This window comes from Stegodyphus dumicola, chromosome 8, assembly GCF_044657685.1.
Source record: "Stegodyphus dumicola isolate Sdum_Otavi_A_Nest chromosome 8, ASM4465768v1".
Lineage (NCBI taxonomy): Eukaryota > Metazoa > Arthropoda > Arachnida > Araneae > Eresidae > Stegodyphus > Stegodyphus dumicola.
The window spans coordinates 78836744-78858113 of record NC_140775.1 but is presented as its reverse complement, the minus strand read 5'-3'; the positions used below and the strand labels follow the sequence as shown (position 1 = coordinate 78858113).

At 32.9% G+C, this 21370-nt stretch overlaps 1 protein-coding gene across 1 annotated transcript in view; it reads right to left on the bottom strand.

Moving 5' to 3' along the window:
• LOC118190119 (uncharacterized) overlaps nucleotides 1-17931 on the bottom strand; it is a 209504-nt gene extending 191573 nt beyond the window's left edge. The window contains exon 1 of the mRNA XM_085822021.1: nucleotides 17521-17931. Within this exon, the coding sequence (XP_085678147.1) occupies nucleotides 17521-17623 (103 nt within the window). The 5' untranslated portion in view covers nucleotides 17624-17931. The remainder of the gene's footprint in view (nucleotides 1-17520) is intronic.
• Between the last annotated feature and the right edge of the window lie 3439 nt (nucleotides 17932-21370).

Sequence of the window (21370 nt, the reverse complement as noted above, 5' to 3'; positions counted from 1 at the left end):
ATGTCTACTGGAACTTCGGAGAGCATTGCTTTTTGAGTGGTGTAATATCCCCCAAGATCAGATCGATAATTTGATACTCAGCATGCCTAGGCGTTGTACGGACTGTATTGCATCGTCTGGGAGACATACAATGTATTAACAATCATACCAACCATGTAATATTGGTTTTTTGTAAATAGTTTTTTTTTTTGTAATTTGCTCCAGGGAGAAAAAATCGCTAATCTTTTAATAACATCAAACATATAGCATCTTTTTTTGCTCTTTACCTTTTGTGTAATAAATAAGCTTTACAAATAAGTCAAATTTGTTTTGCTTGTAACTCTTCCTTTGCCTGATTTTGCATTATCCTTAATTTATGGACATGAGTGTAAATAAAATTAATCTCCGACTTGACATGAGTGTAAATAAAATTAATCTCCGACTTGACATGAGTGTAAATAAAAATTAACACTCCGACATGAGTGTAAATAAAATTAAACTGAGAAACTGCTTGAATCTGACGTTCAAATTCAAGCAATTTCTCAGTTTTCTCCCTCTGGGAGTAAACAACAGTATTATAGCATTTGTTCTGAAAGTATTGCAAAGCAATAGTTACAGGAAAGAAGTTTTTTTTTAAATATTTAATAAGAGAATAAAAATTATTTTTTAATACATAAATGGAATTAATGTACTCAAGTAGGCATGTATAGCTTAAGTTCATGTTTCGAAACAGCTAAGCAATGAAAATTTTCAGCTACAGGAAATCTAAGAGAACTCACAGTAGAAGAAAAATAATCTGGTTTCTCTAAAGCAGATATTACTACCCTTAAGGAAACTAATGAACCATATATAAATGGAAAAAGTCAAAATGAATGAAAGAAGATAAACAAAAGCCACTCGTAAACCTTTGATTGGAAATGTACTTCTGCCACTACCATAACTGAAGTTCGTGAAAATCTTACCTATTGAATTAAGCAGTTAGTGCTTTTGGAAGCGAAGAGCCCATTTTCTTGAACTTGAGGTTTCCCTTGTCTTCCTTGTTAAGAAGTAAAGGAAGCATGGTAATCGCGAAAGATTTCGAGTATCATATTTTAACAGAAATATTCATTTTGACCGTTCCCGAATCTATTTGCACGGTTTTTTTTTTTCGTGACGTCTGTACGTACGTACAGAATAAAAACTGTTTTTTCGAAAACGGATTGCAAAATGGATTTAAAGTGGACTCAAAAGGTATTTTTATTCGTGATTTCCGTACGCACTTACGTATGTGTGTATGAATGGATCTTGCATAACTCAAAAACAATTAGCCGCAGGACGCTGAAATTTTGTATATGTCATTGCTATAAAATCTAGTTGTACACTTTTTTTTATTGCAGTCGGCAATGCCAAACGTGTATAAATATATATGTCCACACCTTACCCGACTTAAAAGTGCTTAATTGGCCTTTATTTTCGCAATCGTTCGTCGTTCACTTCCAATTACAAAAGTGTTTTAAATGACGGAACTATTCATGTTTTAGTGATGTCAAATTTCAAAAGAAAATTATTTTCTCAAATAATGGCATCTAACTTTTAATGCAATCTCCCGGTTCCTATACTTATATTTTAGAAAGTTTTATATTCGTTATGAAAAAATAAAATTATAAGAAGTTTGGCTCCCATAGAACAAAAATTGTCCGAGATATTTCACAATTTGCAATTTTTTATGTAGTTTTCAATTTGCCTTGAGGGTTCGGTTTATTAAGTTAGAATAATTCTAGGAAATAAGTTTCAATGAAGTGCGGCAAAAAATGTGTGTAATTTAATAGGCAAGGACAGTTATGCAGTGTCCATATCAGATTTTTTTTAAAAATTAAATACTGGTTTGGAAGCCCCTTTAAACGCAGAGCCTCTCACAATTTTGATTTTAGAAAGAGCTAAAATCTCCTTTATTTTCAAGATTACACAAGGTATATTTACTATTTTTAAAAGTTAATTAATGATTTACGGTCCCTCACAACCATGATACGAACGACCCCATTTATCCGTTTGTAAAATCACTAAGAGAGCTAATCTTGGGGTGAGATGGTGGTATTTGACATCCCTAACATGTGTAGCATTCAAAGTAATATTTATTCCTTGTAAAGGTGCTGTATTGGAGAAAATATTATTTAACCTCATTATAATAAACTAATGTATCATAAGCAAAGTTATAAAGCCATGAATAATATATGAATACCTTGCACAGAAATCTGCTATTCATTGTCTTACTAAAACGTCAGCATTCTCAAAATAGCAGATTACGGATGCATGGTATTAGGGCAGGCACAAGTATCTGACGGCTCTGAGCAAAGAAAATTTAGCCACTCTTTAACATCGTCTATACATAATACGTATGAGAGCTGTCTGAAACGTTTCCGACCTCAAGATGTAGATGATTTGAGTTGCGATCTACATATTGAGGTCCTTTATATATATGTCTTCCCCACATATATATAAAGTGGGGAGGACTTGTTTGGGCATCATTTGATAACTATCAATCAAAATTTCAGCTATTTTGAACTCGAATATTTTGTTTGACAATTACTTTTATGAGTTGGTGTGACTGTTTTTGGAAAAATGGAAACAATCGAGAATTGTTTTGTCATTAGATACTTGTTTTTGAAAGGTAATATGCCTAATCAGATTAAAGAGGAGTTGGACACACAGTTCGGGGATTGTGCGCCATCGTTTACTACTGTGAAATTTTGGGCAGCTAAATATAAACGTGGTCATATGAGCTTGCATGACGATGAACGTTAAGGACGGCCATAAACTGCAACCACTGAAGAAAACATCGCTAAATCCACCAAATGGTGCTGACGACCATTGAATCAAAGTTAGAAAGATAGCAGAGAGGCTATTAGGCTATTATCATGTCGAAAGAATGTGTTTGCCACATATTGAACCAAGATTTAGATACGCGCAAACTGGCTGCCCGTTGGGTGCGGAGTTTGCATACTTTGGATCGAAAATGTGTCCTAATGAACATTTGCACTTTTCTGTTGGCGCAATAAATCGGAGATTTTTTTACTAATAATCACTGTAGGTGAAACCTGGATTCGTCATTACAGCCGAGAAACAAAAACAGAGTCAAAACAGTGGACTTCAAAGGCGAAATTGGCTCCAAAAATGGCAAAAACTGTTCCTTCTGCTGGGAGAAAGATGGTAACAGTTTTCTGGGACAGTCATGGGATTGCCTCAATAGATTACGCCGAAAAAACCATTACCAGAGTATACAAGTACTATGCGTTACTTGACAAGCTGAAGGCAGAAATTACTGTAAAATGGCCACATGCAAATGATAAAAATTTTCTTTCACCAAGACAGTGCTCCATATCCCACCTCAGCGGTTGCAAAGCGAAAATCCATGAATTATGATTTGAACTCCTTGACCTCCTGCCCTATTCGCCAGATCCGGCACCAAGTGACCTTTTTCTAGTTTCCTAGGTTAAAAGAAGCACTTGGAGGACACATGTTTTCGTCAAATGTAAAAGACGTTAGAGATAAAGATTCCATATATTATTTAGGCGGGTTAAAAGGATGGGAGCATCACTGTAAGAAATGTATAAACTTACAGCGAGACTATGTCGAAAAATAAAGGTAATTTTGGAGAAAAAATATCTTTTTTCTTTGTTAGGGTGGAACATTTCAGACAGCCTACGTTTATATCAGAATCTTCCTTAGACGACTACCCAAGATTCCAAACAATGCAGTTCTGCACGTATTTAATAATTATTGTAGAGATATAATATATTACAGACCTTAATCCGTAATTTGCGAGAGAAAAACTAACATCTTTCCATGTGCTGAGCAAGGAAACATGAGGTTTTTGCATAAAAATTAAAACAAAGAATTTAATACTGCTCTTTTATATAGGCCTCGTCAGCATTTTTATACCAGTAAGAGAAGAATTATATACAGCAAGAAAACATATGAAATCATTAAAACGAATTTGATTCTATAGAATTATTTCATTCAGATTTTCCATATTAGAGTTGAGAACTACAACAATTAGACTATTTGAATCCAATTATAAAAAAATCCGAAAGTTTTTCAAATTTTATATTACGCCCAAAGCGACTTTTTTTAACTCTTGGTGTGTTACCTTTATTTACTTTATTTATTATTATTATTATTTACTCATGTTCTTTGCTCTTAAACCATAAAATTCAATTCAGCAGCAATATTGCAAAATAATTTTAAAATGAGCATATCTTTAGAATTTCCAATACACAGTCTCACGCGCTGGAGGTTTTTTTTTTTTTTTTTTTTTACGCGTGTTGTCATTGCTCGCTTTGAAATCGTTGAGTTTGTTAATCAAAAATTCTTTAAAGTGTTAGAAAATATGAAATCGATAATAAAACAAATTTCAAATTCCAAATTAAAGCTTTCAGATGCCCATATTCGGTGGAAGATTACGTTATTCAAAATTTGATGTCTCTAAGTATCGTTGTTTTGTCACAGTGCGAGAAACATACATACATTCATGCAGATTTTTCAGTATTTAATTTCTTTAAATATAGCACAGAACGATAATATTTGGTGGCAATAATTTGAAAAGTGAACCAACATTTAAGGTTTTCAACGCAAAATGCCAAAATAAAATCAATAGCCCTTCTGGGCTAACGCCCTTTGGGCTAACAATCGGATTTTAAAATTTGGTTCAACATGAAGAAAAGCAAGTGGAAGAAATCGTACTAAATAATTCGCACTTTCCATATAAATAAGATACTTCTTATTATTGATATAAAAACTTAATATCTTGTTAATTTTAAATAATTTGACCAGTTTTTCTTTAAAGTAGCAACATTGATTTTTAAGGTCAAGTGGCGGAAAATCAATCAATCCTAAGTAAATTCTTACAGCTGTTTGGTTTCGTCCAACACGACTACCGATTTCCCTGAAAGATAATCCACACTCTCGGTAGGTCACTATCCTTCCTTTGTTGAACTCGGATACTTGATCAAACGATGATCGCTGTTTACTGCGAGGCATAATTGATCGTTATTTTGAAAAAAACCACAAGAAAAACACAATTGCCGAACTTGAAATCGTCGAAAACTCCAAGCCTTAAATAGCACTTTGAAGTGGCGCCACAGGCGCGCGTGATGTACGTCTGCTCTGAAATTCTAATCATTTGTATATCTCACCTCCGCTAATGCGTGTTGTAAATTTCATGTCATTTCCATGCTTCCTTGCATTTACGGTGGCCAGCAGTGTACATTAGCATATATAATAATCATGTGGCAGTGATTAATTTTGAAACGACGCATTTATGAAAAAATTATTATAAGTACATTGTTATTTTTATAATATAAAGAGGAAATAACCAAATTAAAAATCAGATTTAAGAGGCTATTACAAATTAAAGTTAGAATTCATCTTACATATGCATAGAGGTGTTAATAAGTAGGTTAAAAAAGGCTACAGAAATAAAAGTGCTTGAAGTACTTATGCAACAACCATTTTCATTTTTTAAATGGCTCCCACCTATAGTGCGACTCCTATACCATCGATGCATTTGGGTCCTAACAGCTGTTGCATATAAGTCTGTGAATTGTTGCTGGCGGACCTTTTTCCAAAGTCTATACCATTCATGGAACATGTGTATTTTGAGCGGACCAAATAAATGAAAGGCATTTGGAGCTAATTCGAAGCTGTATGAACGCTACTGAAGAAGTTGTCATACGAATTCTAGAAGGCATTCCTAGGTTCACCATTCCAACCGAGGCCTGATATTTTCTTAATGGAATAATATGCTGCGATTCAATAAGTTTGGATGTTTAAGATGAATTAATGTGATGTTGTGTGAAGCTGCAACATTCATTAGCAGTATGATGGTGTATAAGTAGTAGGGTGGTACACGTGTATGCAGTAAGATGGCGATGTATAATAGAGTTTTTTTTCCACCTAGAGCTGCCTCTGAACATGCCGCACATCTCAGTGCACCCCCTCCCCCGAGAATGCTACAAAATGTCAAAACGATATACAGAAACATAAACTTGTTGTAGCTTATACAGAAATTTTAAATACTAATTAATATCATTTTATTTGGTTTTTGTTGTTTTTGAATTGGCAACAAAAAGATTATTCAATTTTGTTGTTCTTGGAGTGGCAACAAAAAGATTATTGTTATTCTATGTTGTTGTTCTAAGAACTGTTTACACTTGCTAAGAACTTTAATAAAGATTATTTTCGGATTAAAAAACGTGGATTAAAATTATTTAAAGGTTTGGTTTGGTTTGGTTTGGTTTGGTTTATTTAATTATGGAAAATTACACTAGGGCTATCTGTCTAAGGGAAGGGATGCCTTCGTGGAGGACTTTCTAAGGGAAACTGGCTCGTATACACGTTACATATTGGGAAAACCACGAAAACGCCTATGCAGCCAGCCCATTCGCGGGATTCAAACCTCGGATCGAACTACCAGTGTTCAGCGACTTTACCGCTCTGCCGCTGGTGGGCAAAAAATTATTTAAAGAAACGGAATTATAATTATAAAGACCAATTTGAAGTCAGGAGCCAATAGACTAATGTACTATGTTTGTTTGTGAAATAAATCTTTAATTACACCAATCTAAAATATTATTTTTGCAGCTTTTACTGTTTAAAATTATCAGTGATATTATTGAAGTCTATTTCGTTACATCTTTTATGTTCTGTATACGGTATGGTAGGATTTCATAAATATTCATGATGAAAAAATCTCCTGTTTAATTGCAATATCTGAAATTAAGTTCTGTAGACCATATTTTAGAACAAACTGTGAGAATTCAAAGGAGTAATAATTTGATGTCTTCTCTGTTTCGTTTTTGATAACAGCAACAGGATCAAATTCGTTTCCTCTCAACGAAGACTCTTCCGTATTTCATGTCATCATAACCATTATTTAATTGACAATCGTATTTATATTTAAAAGATTCAGTCAATGAAGAAAATAGCAAAAGACGTTGTTTAAATACAGTGATGGTTTCTAGGATCTAGCTGCTGAGGGGAAAAAAAAGTGTCATCAATTTATTTCATACAACAATTGAGGCATACACTGATTCCTCACCCAACCATGAGTTTCTGCTCGCTGCCTCTGATAATCCTTCATTATCCCTGTATTACTATTATTTGTTTATTGTAACTTACTGTATTCTTAACTCTCTATTTCTCAGCGAAAAATACTTTTAAAGGCTAATTCTTTATTCTCAGAGGGAAATATTTTTAAAGTTTCAAAATTCATCTGACAATTTGTGTATTATTCTTTTAGTTTGGAGATAAATTTGTGTTTTGTGTTGTTGAAAGACAAATTTCTGCAAGCAAAGGAAATATTAGAAAGGAAACCATTGTAATGTAGCAAGCAACGAAACAGAGTTTAATTTTCTTCGTCGCCAAATAACCTTTTACAATAATTAAAATTTTCGAGCAATTTTTTTCAACACTTAACTATACCTCTCATTGCACTCACTACATTACACCGTAGACACTTTAACAAGTGATTGAACAAAGAATATACCAAGTATCAGATGAAGAAAAATTAAGCAAGAGTAAATAACTCACTACATTACACCGTAGACACTTTAACAAGTGATTGAACAAAGAATATACCAAGTATCAGATGAAGAAAAATTAAGCAAGAGTAAATAATCCACAGTTCCCAATCATAGAACACTAAAAATGTATAACGTATGTTTAAATATTAGCAGTGGTCATCGTAATTTGTAGTATGGGATAACACTTAGAGAGTAACAGAGTTTGAGTAGAAATTGAAAATAGAGAGTAGTAAGTAGAGTTTGAAATACTGCTTGAGTATCAGAGTATCAGAGCGTTTTAGTTGGCATTCTTGATAGTAGCTTACCGTATAACTAATTACATGAAACAACACATAATATTTACAATGAATTCCGATAAAAAACAAGAAACTGGTATTTTAAGTCTCGACGATAATGCATAAAGATGTAAAAAGTCATAACACTAATCTGCGTGAACGAATGTCCGAATATGTATCTAATAATTGAGATTTTCTCTTATTAAATTGTTTTAATGACGCTTTTTAACCACGGAAAATGCTGACAACTTTAATAAAGGATTTGAACTCGCTTGTCTAGTTCCGGTTTTCAGAGATGCCAGATGGTAGATGACAACTTCGGAGGTCATTTGGGAATTCATGACCTAGTTCATGTTACACAGTTTTAGAAAAATTAAACCTTTTTATGTTACATTTACTTAATGTCTGTATATTTGAAATTACACAAGGGAAAACATAATTTAGCCGATCATCATTCATAAACTACATTTATTCCTAACTTTTTTTCTAATTATTAACAACACTTTCCGATATTTTTAACAGATAGTTTAGTTCCGTTACTAACTTACGCCAAATGAAATATACCCAAAAAGGATAGACAAATGTGTAATTCATTTGCTATTAAACACGATTTGAACCAAAACATTATTTTCTAATTCAGCTTTCTTGAAACTTTAGGCATTTCTTGACCTTATTTAAATATTATTGATATACTGAGCTGAAGTGTTTCAAATATCGCATATTATTTTCGTACGATTACGACCTTTTTAGGTATGTATGAATGAAATTCACTCACTCTCCATGCATTACTTTATTTTCGTAAAATAACCAATTTGAAAATTCCCCTCATTCAGAGCCCAAAAATTGATACATAAGCATTTTCCTATTCAAAACATTTACATGCACAGTACGTACATTGCAGTCATTACAGCACATCAGTACATCAGGTTTATAATAACTTTTGGCTCACAGTAAACTTGCTTTTAGTTGGAATTCTTGAATAAAATAAAAACACTAAACGTCGCAACGTGCGTATTAGATTTATGAGTGTAAGAGCTTAGGAAAATATCCTGCGCTTTATTTATGGCACTTTAGATGAAATTTAATACGGTGTTTGCTCGTCTTAAACACTTCAACCATTTAACGTCTCACTTTTTCTGTGCATACTAGTAAAAGATACTTATCCTGAGGCTCGTATCGCAAGGCAGAGTCTATGTTTTTTATGTTTCAAATGTAAAATTTAAGATTTAGAATTTTATATTCATTCTCTTGCATTCTGCAAGTTAGATATTTTTACATTTATTCTTAGCTATCAACATAATCCTTTGCAACCAGTGTAGCTGCTCAGTTTCATTTTTTTTACTTTTAGACAAATACAATTTATTAAAAAAAGTATGTAAAAAAAGGTTCTTAATTTTGATTATTTAAAAAATATTCTAAAAAAGTGTTCATTCGTATGTTCACTCATATCCTCTTATAGAGCACATATCAATTATGATCAGTATCTTAGCCATGTAATTTTAAAATAAAACTACCCAATTTTTTAAATTAGAGTACCTAAGCTTTTTTAAAAAAAATTAATAAATATCTAACTTTTTTTGTCCTCGTGAAAGCAATTTTAATCACTAAAACTGATAATCAGAAATATATAATTAATATTAATAAAGACACAATTTGCTCGTTGAAATGCGCTGGAGGGTTCTAGGGATGTTGCAAACTGGTGCAAGTCAATCCGCTGCTGCGAGTGAGCTGAATGTGCATCGTAGTGTCAGCAGTAGGCTGTAGAATCATTATCAAAGGGATTAAAACGTCTGTAGAAGACGTGGAAACAGGCCAAAAGCTATATAAACCCTGCCTGTACCCGGAGTAGCAGTGTGTCTCGTTAGAGTTTCTTAGTCGATCGCGAGTCTATCGAGTGTCTCGTTAGAGTTTTTTAGTTGATCGCGAGTCTATCGAGTGTCTCGTAGTCTATCAAGTTAATTGGCTAGTCTAGTGTCGAGTTGGTCGTCGAATATATCGCGAGTTGGTGCATCGAGAGTGTTCATCGTTGAGGCTATCGAATGTATCGTCGAGTGTATCGCGAGTTGTAGCGTGGAGATTCTCGAGAGTACGTTGAGTTCCAAGAACGACCGAATCGAATTGGAAGCTATAATCTAGTGCTTTGCCGTGAAGCCATCTTCACCCATACCGCTTTCACTGATAGCCCGAAGGCTGTGCCGCTGATTGTTTCAGCGTGCTTGTCGTAGTTTTCGACGACTGTAAACGTATTTTTGGAAATGTTCTGAGTAATACTGGCTAACAAACTGTGTTTTCATTCTTTATAAAGTGTTTTCAATCATTGCAAATTCACGAATTCGTAAAGAACGCAACAGTATGAAACTGTACACCCTCTTGTGTATCCTTTTATCGCTGCAAAGGATACCGACGCGATATTTATGGATCATAACGCCCGCTCGCATAGAGCTCGAGTGGTGCGGAGTTATCCGGAGAGTGACAAACATTCCACAACATGGTGGCCTGCTAGATCACTTCACTTGAATCTCATAAAACATGCGTGGGGCAAGTAGCGACGACGGAATTGCAGGGTGCCGCAAGGCACCCTTCACGAGCTCCGATTTGCATTACTACAGGAATGGGCGCTACTGCCACAACAAGCGATCAACGACACTATTGGCAGCTTACCTCGCCGTTATTAAGCATGCATTTCAGCGAAAGGGTATCATACCCGTTATTAGCTTGATGTTTTCATGATGGTCTTTCGCGATGTGATGGTAGTAATACATGTGTTTTTTATATGTCTTTGCTTTATTGTTTGCTTTGTCGTCTATAATGCCACACCAGCCCCTTGGATCAATTTCACGCATCAATTAAATAGTTTTTGTTTTATACAGTGTTTTCCCTCTGTTGCTTATTTTTTTAGCAGGAGTGTAACTTTGTCTGCAGAAAACGAAATAATCTACCTTTTCAGAATCCCAGTTCTGAAAAATATTCTCTGTGAAAATATCTGCATGATATTTTTATATATTTTGTAGAAATGTATCAGCTTACTTCGGTTTGTTTAATCTATAAAAATATTCATAAAACAAAGGCTCCGTTAAAATAATTGTTAAAAAAGGAAGAGATTTATCAACAAGTAATTTTATTACTTAATCTTACTTATCAGTGAGTAAATATTATTATTTATCAATAAGTAAGATCTTCATATTGCTTATGGAATATCAGCTTTTGTAATTAGGTCTTTTTGTTTTATCTTAAAAGTGCAAATCAACTTCTTAAGTTTCTACAGATATAGTTTTATCCCATTTCTAACAAATGCACTCAAGTGTGGCTGCGCTGTTTCTTCATTTACTTTCTCCTTTAAACCCTGAACCAACTCAAGCACTCTTTTGACCTTTTTTAGTAAGGAAATAATGTTCTGTTATTTCAATATTTTTAATTTAAAGCTTATATAAGTGATCGTTTTGCAACTTTTACTTCAAAACTCGAACCAGTTTTTCCCCCTATTTGACTTTGTTTTTTCTTCCTAACCAATTTTTCGTAAGTTTGTTCTTCTTTCGGAAATTATTTGACAATGGTTTTATTTGGACTGCTTCAAATCCCAGTGAATAAACCGCTGTAAGAGATTTCGTGGTTTTCTTCAGGTGTAACATAATACTAGCCACATTACCTTAGAAATCATCTACAAAGGCAATCCTTCTCAAAAGTTTGCCTTCAAGTGCTTTGCTTTAATAAATTGACCAATCAATTAACCACCTAATTCAAAGTGTTTTACGTGGAGTATTCAATCAATTCTTTATTCTGTTACAATTTGTTCATTTAACCATCGATGATATATAATTTCAATTTTGGATGATCCAGTGCCATTATACATCATTTTATCTATAAGACAATATTATATAGTTAACAAAAATACACTCATCTTTTGTTTAGTTTGATTGTTTTAGAACAGGATATAAAAAAAATTAACGAAAATAACCCTCTAGGCTAATTCATTAGCATAGAAAAACTACACCCATCTTTTCTAAATAAAACTTCCCTAATCACCAGTAAACTTCCATTATAATGAAATTTTTACTTCGAATTCAAGACAAACAAAACAGATAATTCTAGCACTTAACAAAAATATAACAGCTTTTTCCGAGAATCTTACCCATAATAGTGACTCTACATCCGCGAATTAAAAGAAAGAAAGGTAATAAAGCTTTTGCGAAATATAATTGGGATATTGTTACATTTTTTTCCTGCTTTCATAAAAGCTTTCTAGCAATGCGATCCTGACACTTTGAAACTCCACTTGAAACCTTTTACCGTCAGTGTTCTGTGATGCTTGCTCGCCTTTAACAGACGAGTTTAAAGTGTATATAAAATATCTATGCTGCACAAAATGTTCTCAACGTCTTACAAAGGAAATCAGTGAGTTAAGGTGTAAATTACAGAAGTTGTATAAAAATCGTTTGCTACAAGAAATAATACATAGCATGATAATTAAATGCGATTTAAAAGAAATTAAAACTAGTCGTATTTAACTTTTTAAAACGAACAAGCTTTAAAATTTAACAAACAATGCATAAATATAAAAAGATTTGATATGAAAATAAATCTTATGATTTAAAAAGGTTTAAAAAGATTTTTAATAAATTTGAAGATACAGTAAATAAAATAGAAATGGAAATTAAAACGTAATTCAATGTACACTTTTGATGCTACTAATAACATTATAAATCTACTATACGAGAAGATTCAATATTAATAGCAAGTTCAAGTATATAAAGATGAGGTATTTTTCCATGTTATCTGTAATTTTTAGACCTTGATATGATAAATGTAATCTGTTTTATAGCATGCTTTGGCTAGAGGATACTATTTAAGTAATTTGGGTCTGACATACTAACTCAACGACCTTGATTCAGTTTGGCGATTTTTATAGATGAAATGGTAAAAGTTACATATCGGATGCACATTGCCGATTTTCATGAATTTTTTTAAGAATATTCTCAGACTAAGAATATTTATTCTACATCGGCAAACATTATCAACATATCAAAAGAAAACACACTTTAAAAATTTAAAATACAAATTTTAATTATTAAATAAGAATTATATGATATACTAAAAAAATGAAACAAATTTTTTTGCGAAATCTTTCTATAATTTTTTAGCGTTGCTTATCGCCTTATACACCCAGCGATCTATTTTCGCCTAAAAAAACACCAGAGAATGGCACAAACTCGGCATTGTTGCCTTTAGTGATTTTGTGGCAAAATGTTGTATTCCTGTCAAAATTTTAGCCCAGTTTTTTTTTTTTTTTTTTTTGCTTGTAAATTTTACAAGTGATATTTTAAAATGGAGTTTAAAGCAAAAAATAGCATGATCTCTCCATAAAAATCGTTCTAACTTGGAATGAAATAAAAAAAAATCGCAAATGAAAATGGTGATGTTGCTTGGCTGAAGGATTGTTATGAGCATGGTTACCTGAAGTTGGGTTATCTGAACTGTCAGAGTTTGACACATTCTGAAAATCTGGTGATTTCTACTAAAGAAGGTTGCGATAATAGGTAAGTACCAGTAATTTTTCCATAAATGACACTAAGTTAAATTAGACATACTGAAGTCGACTACCAATAACGCCATGAACAGAAAGATGTTAACGTAATTACAGTAAAAAAATTATAAGAAAGTCTGTATTAACGTTGTGAACAGCAGAACATGCAGTAGAAGACAGTTTTTGAGGCAGCTGTCTTATATTCTTCTGTTAATATATTTCTGACCGGAGAATGCAATTCAGGTGCTTTCAAACAATGAGATCATTTTACGACCAAAAAACATACAAGCTATGGCAAATTCCTTGGGGGAAAAAAGTTTGAAAAGAAATCACTTTTTCTTAGCCTTAGCCCAAAGGGCGTTAAGACCAGAAGGGCTATTAATTTCGCTTTGGCATTTTGTGTTGAAAACTTTAAATGTCGGTTCACTTTTCAAACTGTTGCCATCAAATATTACAGCTCTGTATTATATTTAAAGAAATTAAATTATGAAGAATCTGCATAAATGTATGTATGTTTCTCGCATTGTGATAAAAGACGGTACCTAGAGCCATCGAATTTTGAATAACGTACGTTTCTACCCGAATATGGGCATCTGTAAGCCCAAATTTGGAATTTGTTTTATTATCTATTTCATATTTTTTAAAACTTTAACGAATTTTTGATTAACAAATTCAACGATTTCAAAACGAGCCATAGCAACATTGTACGGGGGAAAAAAAAAATTATCTCCAGCGCACGAGACTGTGTATCGGAAAATCAGATATGCTCATTTAAAAATTATTTTGCGATATTGCTGTTCACTGAATTTGATGTTTTAAGTTAGAAGAACATGATATTTAATAAATAAAGGTAACACACAAAACGCCCCTTTGGGCGTAATGTAAAATCTGAAAACTTTCAGACCTTTTTTTTTTTTTTTTTGTCCGGGTTTATCATTCTAAAGATTACAAGGTTAGCAATACAGGTATCCCTCCTAAAACACGGTAGCTAGGTTTCTAAAATGTACCGCGTTGGGTGAAACAGTGTTATACAAAACTATCGACCGATATAAAAGAGGGATGCGTTCGACTTCTAAAAATAAAATATTTTTTAATTGTTCTCACCGTTTCCTCCTTTATTTTTTTTAACTTAATACTTTTTGCAACATCAAATGCCTTTTCTCCTTTGTCTTTCTCTTTTCTCAAAAGTTGTAAAAAAATTTATATTTTTATGTATAGAGAAATATATTTCCTTTTAAAAATCCGTTGCTTACCCAGTTACGTAATTTATGTAATCTACAAAGTGAAGCTGAAGTGTTTGAGCTGAACATACACATACTGTGAAAATCGCGAGCATGATTCAATTTCAAAAGAATTTCGATATGACAGAATGCATATATTTCCGAAATTTATTTTGTGTGCATAAATAAATCAGTTGTTATTGTTATTACAAATGATGGCATAGAATGTAACTCAATTTTATAAATGTTTAGAATAAAAACAAAAGATGTACATTCATAAAGCGACGTATAACGCATTTGTAAGAGGGTTTACGCATAGGCATTAAAGTTCTAGAATGAAATTCTGTTGCCATGCTATAGGAGGGTTTCTGCGCAGAATCTCGTCTGTTATTGCACTCCGGTACATGCATACATGCACAGGTTAAAACAAAGCCGGCAGCTGTGCATTCTCGCAGATATATATTAGGTATCGCCGGAACCTGCTACTTGTTTAGCTTCCGCCCCAGTTTTGAGTGAACACACTCCGGGGGAGGGTGTCTGAAGGTCTCCCGCCCCGTTTCCCCTCCCACTAACCTCTCGAAAGAACATTCGGTTGGCTGTTTATTTTAAGTGCACTCTCGTCGCACAGACACTAAACGCTTATAAACATTCATGCCGTTCCCGGGATTCGAACAAGGGGCCCATCGGTACCGCAGTCAGCATCACTAACCACTATACCACTCAGCAGTTCCGTTACATTTATAGCTGGGTGAGAGAATTATCATCTTGAATGGAGAAGAACAGCTGGATATGGCTGAAAAAACAATATTGGATTAGAAGGATCAACTGCGACGAGTTTGGCGTAAACAAAGCTTCCGGTAAAATCGAAAAGCCTAAAAAGTAGTAGAAATTTATGAAAGTCTTTTTACGAAACGCAGAAAAGAAGCGGGTGGAGTATTTCTCCATCAGCGGCTATTTGGTAGACAGGGATGAGTGGCTAACGAATGTTTTATTGTATCTTTGGCCAACTCTGATAGTTTAATGGAGCGAACTTTCTACGGGATAATACGTAAGTACTTTGAAAATTTCTAATTAAGAAAAACAAAAAGATATCTGGTATTATTAAAAAAAGGACTTTTGAAACTTGATCACGCTTTTATTTTTTGCTGGTTTTAATCTGTTAATCCTTTTTTTATATTACAAAGTTATTACAATGTACTATTTTGTAGGATACTATTCTGTTATATGAGAATTACTATATTATTCGCCCATACTTTACCTGAATTGTCTTAAAATAAAATTAATTTCAGTTTTAAAAAAAAAAAAAGATTTCTCATTAAAATGCAATAGCTTTCAACATAAAGATGCTATTTCTGTCGGTATATGCGCATATTGTCAGAAAACACTGAACAATCTGCATGTCTGATAAGCCTCGTAACTGTTATTTATATTTTTCATGTCGTTGACAATTAGGCTGTGAAAGTATTCTCATCTGTTTGCATATAAAATGAAGTAAAATGCTTCTTAAATATTTTTATCTGGTTAAAGTCCTACTACTGTACTGGAATATTTTTTTAGAAATTATACATATACTAGTTAAAAAGAATACTAAGCACTCCGTTAAGAAAAATTCTTGATAAGGTTACCAGACGTCCAAGATTAGTCGGGATAACCTGAAATTTGTTATTACGTCCGGAGCAGGGTCCGGTATTAAAAAATATCAGGAATTTTTAAGTGAGAGTGACTAGCGATCTAACTAAAGACATTTTCCACTAAAAAAGGAAAAAAAAAAGTTCATCAGCATTTAGCAGAAAGGAACATTTCGATTATAAACATCATTTGCACTTCAAAACAACAGTGAAGAATGTTTAAACTTAAAAGTCAGTTCCAAACATTCAAACAGTTATTTTTATGAACATATAAAATCTAACAAAGTGTTTCTGAGGAAATTATTCACTACTAAAAATATGCTGTCTCAGTCAATTCACTTATGCTCGCTGCAGCCATGCTATAAAAGAGATCCAATTTGCTTTTCAGTACTTTAAAGTACTTTTCAGTATATTGGAATATTTTGTTGTTGTCCAGTATTTTTTCCCTAAAATCTGGTAACCCTAACTTTTTACAGTTGATTTAGTAACCAGATCAATTGTTATCAATGTATCAAATATTTCCAAATTGATTGATAACCAATACTAATATTTAAAATATCCTTACAGCATAAATAAAAATTTCCTTCAATTACTTACCTTTTACTGAAAAAAGGAACAAAATTGCTTTCCAAAATACATATTATAGGGGAAAATAATAAATACACATACTAGTTAGAAGGAATATAACTTCGTTGAGAAATTTTCCTCACAATTGACTAGTAATCAGACAAACAATTGGTTTCCTTTTTTTATTACTTTTCCGTTCTTCTTTTTATCAAATATTTTCAAATAGTTAATAACTGTTAGTGATATTTCAAATATACTCTCTGCACAAATGAATTGTTTCATTAATTTTTTTATTTTTGCTAAAGAAATTAAAAAGGAAACTTTTCCCCCCAAATATATTTTATACGAAGAAACAGCAAAAAAAAAAAAAAAAAAAAAAAAAAAACTCTACTTAGGTAAAAGTACAATATTTTGCACGCTATCACAGATCTTTTTAAAGGACGAAAATAATATGTCATTATTGTACTGTTTATTGAGGAATTACAGTTAACAGTATGCACAGTGTTACAATAATTTTTTAAGTGACAGAAACAATCAACGTAACTTACTTTGCTACAAGCTATTGTAAGCTAAAATAGAATCAATTAAAATGTAGCATTTTTTGGGGGGGGGAATAAAAAATTCTGCATTAGAGAAATATGGCTTCCTTGTTAAAGATCGCGACAAGCAAACGATATTTAAAAAAAAAAAGAGAGAGAGAGAGAGAGAGCGAAAGAATTCTTGCTAAAAGATTCTTGAAAATGCATAATTTAAATTTAGTGCAAAACTTACCTGAAGGAAGTTGAGCTGCGGAATGATGATACAATACCCAAAAGTAAAAAAATAAAAATAATGAATAAAAACTAGTCCGCTTAGGCAACACACTTTTCTCCATTATTCCTACTTCGGCGGTTATTAAAATTAAACATCAAACTTATACCGCTTTACGGCATATTTCAAACACGAACTTTCACCCTAAATTCGAAAAGGTTTAAACCGAGAATAAAGATTTATTGCCAACCACTTGCACACGATCCACGAGGCCACACCAGTAAACGTGCCAGCAATTTCTCGAATTCTGCAAAGCTAAACGAAGCGGGAAACGAAACGAAGTAAGAAAAAAGTGCAACTGGAGGCCCGTAGGAAGACCGTGGTGACAAACGTCAACATCTGGTAACCATCAACATTTTCCATCTTGCCACTGTCCGGTGGTTTATGGGTTGAGGAGACTTGAGTTAATGAAAGCAAAGGGAATAAAAAAGATTTTCTCGCGCCTACGCATAGAGGCGCTGATTTTCGTTCCACGCCTACAAATTATAATGTCTGGAATTTCCTTGAGCTAACGCTAACTCTGTACAATTTGCCGACTGCGCTAATTATGGTATTTGAAACAATGCCGTCAAGGAAATATATAAAATCAGGACCTTCTGGAGTCAGACTGAGAAGAGTCAAAGAACAAAGATTATTTTCTAGCTCTGGGCTGGGCACTCTTTGGAATATATGAGATTCAGTTCAGTTCACAACTTACATACATACACCGAAGAAAAGGATTTTCTGACAAACGGACTAAACGTGACAATTGCTAAAAATATTATATTTAACTTCTGCGCATATAACTATAACGGGGTATTCTGTGCATACAACTATAACGGGATATTCTGTGCATACAACTATAACGGGATATTCTGTGCATACAACTATAACGGAAGTCCATAACGATACCCATATATTACTATTAAATTTAAGTAGATCCGTGTGAAGAATTCGCCCGGAAGTTCCCCAGTTTCCATACGTAATCCGTCCACTCTATATTTTATATACTATGATGTTATCTCTCAGTTTTTCTTTTAATAATCTTGGGTGGAAATCATAAAAAATGAAAATTGTAAGGAAACATTTAATGTGATTTTTTAATGCTTCATGCGAATTTCAATGTACTTCGCACCTCTAATGTAAATAACTGAAGAAACTGACTTTTACTGAACTTTTTTTTAAATACGGCATGAGCAGCTGCTGTACTTTTATCAAAAACGTTTTAATTCAGATTCAGCACTGCATTAAAAAAAAAAAAAAGTTTCCGAGTTTTTTTTCCTCAACTTGATAAGTCAGCATTCAGATGATCATCTCGAATTTGGAGTCCAATAACAAGGGATTACTGAAATAATTTTTAATTTCGTCTCTTAGGAACCACTTGAGTTGACACAATATTTTCAAGACTGATGGTCACCTCTTGACCACAAAGCCTAAGTTTGTTTAAGTCGTTTTAGCACAGCGAAGGTCATGAGAGATATTTGGCTAAGGGGAGGAAAGCCTTCGTAGAGAACTTTCTAAAGGACACTGGATTTACGGTGCACATGGAGATAGACACAAAAAACTACCAATAAAGCCAGCCAGTTCGCTTGGGCTCAAATCCGGGATGAACTACCAGTCTTCAGCAGTCTTTCTTTAACCGCTCAGTAACTGGTTGAGAGACAAAGCTTAAAAATCTCGATGTGAAGCAACGCGTAAATGATGATTCTGTAATGACGTACTTAATATACGACACGCAAAACATCTTCTTTTAGTTAAATAATTGCACAAATATTTGTAAAAATGATCTGTGAAATACATTACATGAATCAAATGGAATTAAAAATAATCAAATAAAAAGTACACATGTTGCTGCTATATTGCTCAATTTTTAAGTAAGATGTAGTTTTAAATTAAAAAAATTTCTAATGCCACATTGAATGGTAACATCGCTAAAAAGTGGCAATTTGCCAGCCATCTTTCATGATAAAACTAAAAATCTTACGTTGCATGAAATAGCAACTTATACAGTTATACAAGGTGGGCCATACTGATGGGACAAATATATGAGTCAGCAAGCGATTTAAAATTTGAATTATCCCTCCATGAACGCTGTTTGTTTTTTGCCTATTCCTATATTCGTTTTTTCATCTTTTTTATTAAATGAGATGTTTTATGCAATATAATTAATATCTATAAAGAACTTATAAAATTAATTTCTAACAGTACCATTTTTATTAAACTTTTATTGCTCAGATAATATTCATGTGAATGAGAATTAGCATAATAGAGGAAACTTAATTCGGACTAGGAAGATTGTACAAAAAAAGGGGGGGGAAACGCTTTACCCTTATTTTGAAACAAAATATTCTACGAATCCCAAGTTTTTAGTAAACTTTTAACTTCTCTCAAAAAAGAATTAAAGCAGTACGACTTTTTATTCTTTTACAGTAGACAGAAAATGCTTTGAAAACTTTAAATTTTTCCATGCAAAAAGTAAATTTTATAGCTATTCTTATTTAAAATGCATCTAAAGTTAAATGGTTATACTTTTTGCAAAGTATCGCAAATAAACATTTATACTATTTTTAACTGATGTTGACAATTTAGACTATATAATAGAATAATAATTGACTATGTCATAGATTTCTCATTGAATGGGACATAATGGTTTCTATTTAAAATTATATTTTCTTATTATTAAGCAAAATAATAATCTAAATTTTTAAGTGATATAACTCTGAAATCCTTTATATTTCTCTTCTTTCCAATAAAAATGTCCTCTTATTATTCTGTACCGAATTAAATAAAATTATTAGTAATTAAGTGTATTATAAATCTTAGCCATTGCCTTTTATTAACTTTATTAATTACTGTAATTCATAGACCAAGTCTGCAGAAACTTGTAGATTATTTAAGTTAATTGACGCATTATCTTTTTATTTGAATTGTAGAACTATCTCTTCTACTTTTCATTAGCTCTCATCAGGATGTAGTTGAGAAAAGTATGTATAAGATTAGAGTTTTTCAAAGTTAGAAAGGCAGCTTTAACAGCGACGCTGTCTGTTGTGGAATTTCTCCACTTAGATCTCAGACTTAAAAGTTACCTGGCATTAACCTTTTTTGCTAGAAGAACCATTAACACATTTACTTAAAACTGAGCCAACACTTGTTAGACTTTTGGACGATGAAGTTCCAGCATCTTATCTTTACTTTTTTTTCCAGGTAAATCCCAATGCATTAGACGAGTTGTTTTAACTAGCCGCAAAATTTGAAAGTCAGAAAGTATGTATACGCGAGAGTTCAACGAAAAGTGAGTGGTTTAGAAACGGAGCAACCGAGAGAGATGAGAAATTTCTCGGGAGAGACACTTTGGAGGCTGGCAGAATTTTTCATCAAAAACGATGGTTAGTGTTGATAAAAAGGCGAGTAATTTAAACTAGGAAGGGGTGCTGTGGACCAGAGAAGTCAGAAGATTCTGTTTCATGTTGGTAGATATTTTCAATTGAATGTTATATTAGGGTTGAAAATTTTTAATCAGCAGTTGCGCGAATTGATTTTTAACAGGAATCTATGCAGTTACAGATGAAGGTATGGAGAAGAAAGCAGAACCATATCTCCTGGACATGAACGCTTTGCCCCCCCCAAAGGTAAACAAAAGAAAGTAAATTCGGTGAGCACTTTTTCAGCCCTTATTATATGAAACTCCATAGTTAACACATGTAGTTAACCATGACATAGACACCAAGAGATATCGGGTTCTTGAAAGTCAGAGAGAGAGCTTTCGAAGATACAAGTAGAAATGGCCAAAACAAACTTTCACCCTTTTTCATACATGTATAGTCTTGCCACG